Source organism: Penaeus japonicus, unplaced genomic scaffold (assembly GCF_977035675.1).
Source record: "Penaeus japonicus unplaced genomic scaffold, GWHDUDI00000001_assembly GWHDUDI00000020, whole genome shotgun sequence".
Lineage (NCBI taxonomy): Eukaryota > Metazoa > Arthropoda > Malacostraca > Decapoda > Penaeidae > Penaeus > Penaeus japonicus.
Genome location: NW_028234422.1, coordinates 2,923,967 through 2,928,835, shown reverse-complemented (window position 1 = coordinate 2,928,835; position 4,869 = coordinate 2,923,967). Strand labels below are relative to the sequence as shown.

At 39.7% G+C, this 4,869-nt stretch overlaps 1 protein-coding gene across 1 annotated transcript in view; it reads left to right on the top strand.

The window, feature by feature from the left end:
• The window catches only part of LOC122242460 (very long chain fatty acid elongase 7-like), a 7,931-nt gene extending 3,716 nt beyond the window's left edge, over positions 1 to 4,215 (top strand). The window contains exons 4-9 of the mRNA XM_086547791.1: positions 375 to 455; positions 712 to 768; positions 981 to 1,086; positions 1,903 to 2,075; positions 2,676 to 2,801; positions 4,010 to 4,215. Of these exons, the coding sequence (XP_086403917.1) occupies positions 375 to 455; positions 712 to 768; positions 981 to 1,086; positions 1,903 to 2,075; positions 2,676 to 2,801; positions 4,010 to 4,177 (711 nt within the window). The 3' untranslated portion in view covers positions 4,178 to 4,215. The remainder of the gene's footprint in view (positions 1 to 374; positions 456 to 711; positions 769 to 980; positions 1,087 to 1,902; positions 2,076 to 2,675; positions 2,802 to 4,009) is intronic.
• The last annotated feature ends 654 nt before the right edge of the window (positions 4,216 to 4,869 follow it).

Sequence of the window (4,869 nt, the reverse complement as noted above, 5' to 3'; positions counted from 1 at the left end):
TTTATCTTTCTCTCTATCTATCTATCCATCTATCTACCTATCTCTATCTTTCTCACTCTTTTTTCCTTTCTCTCTTTCTCTCTCTCTCTTTCTGTCTCTCTCTCTCTCTCTGTCTCTCTATCTATCTATCTATCTCTATCTTTCTCACTCTCTTTTCTCTTTCTCTCTCTCTATCTATCTATCTATTTATCTATCTCTATCTTTCTCACTCTCTTTTCCTTTCTCTCTCTCTCTCTCTCTCTCTCTCTCTCTCTCTCTCTCTCTCTCTCACACACACACACACACACACACTCTTGAATTACCACTTTATATTCATAACAAGCATCAAGACACAGCACAAGAAAGTTTAATGCCTCGTCTTTCTTTTCCTTCAGTCTGGCATGGCGGGGTGGTTCGGCAAATACAAATTCGTGTGTGAACCTTGTGACTTTGGCAACAGTCCGAGAGGCCTTCAGGTAAGAATTAGTTATTTGTGATTTTTTTGTTTTGTTTGTTTGTTGTGAGATAGTGTATTTGGTCGATGATAATTTATTATGATTCTGATACTGTTTGTGTTGTTTATTTGTCCAGGTTTTTAGTTTTTGGTTTTGGCATTAGTTGGTTAACGTTATTTATTTTTGTTTTTTGTTCGTTTCTTTCTCTCTATATTGATAGAACTAGTCGCGGTTTCCCTATTGAAGTTTGAAATATGTTGCATTTTCAACTTTGCAGATGCTCAACGTTGCCTATTGGTATTATTTCTCCAAAATTATCGACTTCATGGATACGGTAAGAAATAATCATTAAGTTACGTGATTCGTCATCAAATATATATATATACGGTCTTTATGTGACATTAAGATCAGCAGAAAGATTAGTTACTGACTAACCCCCCCCCCCCCAAAAAAAAAAAAAAAAAAAAAATCGGGTCACCATAAGCAAAAACGAACAATCCTTAGCAACAAGAACGAATAACTCATGATATATTCCCTGACTGACAGATCTTTTTCGTGGCTCATAAGAAATACGCCCACATCTCCCTCCTCCACGTCGTCCACCACGCCACTATGCCCGTTAGTATGTGGTACGGCGTCCGTTATCATCCTGGTAAGTGGATGGAATGGTAGATGAGTAGACCGAAGGACGAGGTAAGTGGATAGAAGGAGAAGAAGTGGTTTAGAAGAATGGATAAGTGGAGAGGAGGATTCTAGGTACGTGGGTAGATAGAGAGATGTATAAGGGGATAGATAGAGCATGGAGATAAGTGGATAAACGGACTAGGTAAGTGGATAGAAGGAGTAGAAGGGGTTTAGAAGGATGGATAAGTGGAGAGGAGGATTCTAGGTACGTGGGAGAGATAGATAGATGTATAAGGGGATAGATAGAACATGAAGATAAGTGGATAAACGGACGAGGTAAGTGGATAGAAGGAGAAGAAGGGGTTTAGAAGAATGGATAAGTGGATAAACGGACTAGGTAAGTGGATAGGAGTAGAAGGGGTTTAGAAGAATGGATAAGTGGAGGGGAGGATTCTAGGTACGTGGGTAGATAGATAGATGTATAAGGGGATAGATAGAGCATGAAGATAAGTGGATAAACGAAGCTGGTAAGTGGACAGAATGGTAAGTAAGTGGATAGATAGAGCAGGTATGTGGATAGAAAGATGATTCCAGTGGCTAGAGAGACAAGATATATATTAATAGACAGACCAGTTAAGTCGTTAAAAAAGACCAAGCAAGTAGATAGACGCACCGAAAAAGTGGACTAAAGAATAAGGTAAGTGGACGGAAGAGTAAATCCAACCCTTTAATCTAACAAGTGATCGATTATGATTCTAATAAATCTGATTTCAATTCACTCCGGATTAACAAACGCTTCTTTTCCACCTCTCCCCCAACCACCCACCCACCCTTCAACCTCCAGGCGGCCACAACACCTTCGCCGGATTCTTGAATTCCTTCGTACATACTGTCATGTACTCGTATTATCTCCTGGCTGCTCTGGGTCCCATCGCCCGCCCTTACCTCTGGTGGAAGAAATACGTCACGTCCATCCAGATGGTTCAGTTTGTTCTGATGGTTTTGCACTCTCTTACAGTGAGTTTTTTGGTTTTGTTTTGTTTTTTTGAGAATTATCGCTCTCTTTCTTTTTTCGTTTTTTCTCTCTTTGTTTGTGTGGTTCTAACTCTCTCTCTCTCTCTTTCTCTTTTGCTCTCTTGGTCGTTCTCTCTTTCTCTCTCGCTCTTTCTCGCTCTCTTTCTTTCTTTCTCTCTCTCGCGCTCTTTCAATCTTTCTCTCTCTCTCTATCTCTCTCTCGCTTTCGCTCTCTCTCTCTCTCTCTCTCTTTCTCTTTCTCTCTCTATATGTCTATTTGTTTCTTTATCTATCTTTCCACCTATCTATATATCTCTTTCTCTGTCACTCTCTGTCTCTCTCTGATATATATGCATAAAGCTAAGTATTTCATTAACCCATCTAAGAATAATAACTAAAGAATAAAACTTTGTAAAGCCTGTGCCGCTTCTTCGCCCAGCAAAGGTCAAGTCAAGCTATGTCATGTTCATAGAAATTTGACCCTTTTTTCACAATTACACTTAAATCTGTTGACTATACATACCTGGGGATCCGTCTGTCGTGTTTTTTGTTGTTATTTTCGCTGTGTATTTGTGTGTGCTTTATGCCCTTCTTGCTCTTCAGGCTATGATGGTTGAGTGCCCAGTCCCGATGCCTATTATCCGCTGGGTTGGCATCATGGCTGTCGTCTTTCTCGTCCTCTTTACTGATTTTTACATCAAAGCTTACAGGAAGCGCAGTAGTCAGAAGGTAAGTGTGTATGTGTGTGTGTGAGAGAGAGAGAGGAGAGAAAGAGTGTGAAAGAGTGAAAGTGTGTGTGTGTGTGTGTGTGTGAAGGAGAGAAAGAGTGTGAAAGAGTGAAAGTGTGTGTGTGTGTGTGAAGGAGAGAAAGAGTGTGAAAGTGTGTGTGTGTGTGTGTGTGAGAGAGAGAGAGAAAAAAAGGAGAGAAAGAGTGACAGCGTGTGTGTTTGTATGTGTGTGTGAAAGAGAGAAAGAGAATGTGAGTGAGTGATAGTGTGTGTGATTGAGAGACAGAGTGTGTGAGAATGTTAGTGACCGAGTATGTGTGTGTGTGAGAGAAAGAGAGAGAGTGTGAGTGAGTGACAGAGTGTGTATGTGTATGTGTGTGTGTTTTCTTTCTGTCTATCATCCGCCTACCTCTCCCACTACCCTTTCTAGTTCTCCTCATCATTCTGTCTGCTCTTTCTTACACTCATTCTAATTGCAATAACGCGGAAATAGCGAAGTCATCCTTTAACCTACAGATTTTTTTTTCTTTTTTTTTCTTTTCTTTTTCTCTCCTTCGAACAAAATAACGTAACAGAGAAATAGATGAATTATGATGTGTATATGTTAATACAGTAAGATTATATAAATTAATATTAATACATCAAAGAAATACTCTTTCGACATATTTCAAACTCAAATGCATCGTAAAGATTTTTTTTTATTTTCAGAAAATAATTCTCATTGGAAAAAAAACATATGTTCCGGGGAGTATTTCCTCTTCCTTGTTTTTCATCCGTCTTTCCTTTCCTCTTCCTCGTTTTCTTATCCTTCATTCAATTGCAAGATCTTGTTTTTCTTTTCCTTGCTCCTTCACAATCTCATATACACTCACATCTGTTTACAAACAAAGAAACAAACAAACACAGCCACGTCAATCTTCTCAACTATTTTCAGATTAATGTTATCATATTCTTACAATCATCACTATTACTACTGCTATTATCATTATTATCATAATCATCACTACTATTACTGCTACTACTACTACAATTTTTGTTATATTTATCATTACCATCATCATCATCACCATCATCATCACCACCATCACAACCACCACCACCATCATATCATCACCACCACCACCACTATCCTCATCACCATTACCATCACCACCACCATCATCCTCATCCACCCCGTCATAACCACCCCAACCATCCTCTCTCTCCCAGAAGCTCAACGGCGTCCACGACCATCCGAACGGCAGCCTCAAGTCAAGCCAGAACGGACTGTGCTTTCCATCCCTCAACGGAGAGATCGGGGGAGTCGCAACACCTCTTCCGGCAGCCGAGAAATCTACGGACATTTCGCGAGATATGAGTGTCCGGAGTCGCGTCTGAGGGAAGGGAGAGAAGGAGGGAGGCTGGGAGGCTGGAGACTCGCTGCCTGGCCTCGTCTGGTTTCTGCGGCCTTGTAATGTTTTTTTTTTTTTCTTTTTCTTTTCTTTTCTGTTTTCCTGATTCCTTGGATTTGGGGGATTTGTTTTTTTCTTCTTCTTCTTCTTTTTCCTGTTTTTCTTGGTCTTGGAGTTTTGACTCTTTTTTTCTTTTCTTTTTTCCTTTTTCTTTTCTTACCTTGGCGAGGCTGGAGTGTTTTCCTTTTCGTTTCCAGGAAGCAATAGTTTTGAAAAAAATATATATATAAATAATCCTATTTCCCTGTTTTTTTTCTCTCTCTCCTTTCCTTTTTTTCTTCTTGTTCTTGTTCTTGATGGTTTATTTTCCTTTTTTTTCCTGGCGAGGCTGAAAGACGTGTTCCTATTTTCGTCCACATTCCTTGAATTCAAAGCCCCTTTTTTCTTTTGTTTAGAATCTCAATTTTCCATTTCCTCATTAGAAGATTCCTCGGAGATATCAAATGGTGTTCTTTATTTTCTCCTTTCCTAATTATCGCTTTTCCTGAATGGATCTTCTCCTCTCCCCCCACCCCCCACCCCACCCCACCCATATATCTTGTCCAACAATAAATTTGAAAAAAGTGTTTCTCGCATCTTCAACCAGAGGTAGGATTGCATGTCATTGCGTTACCTTTC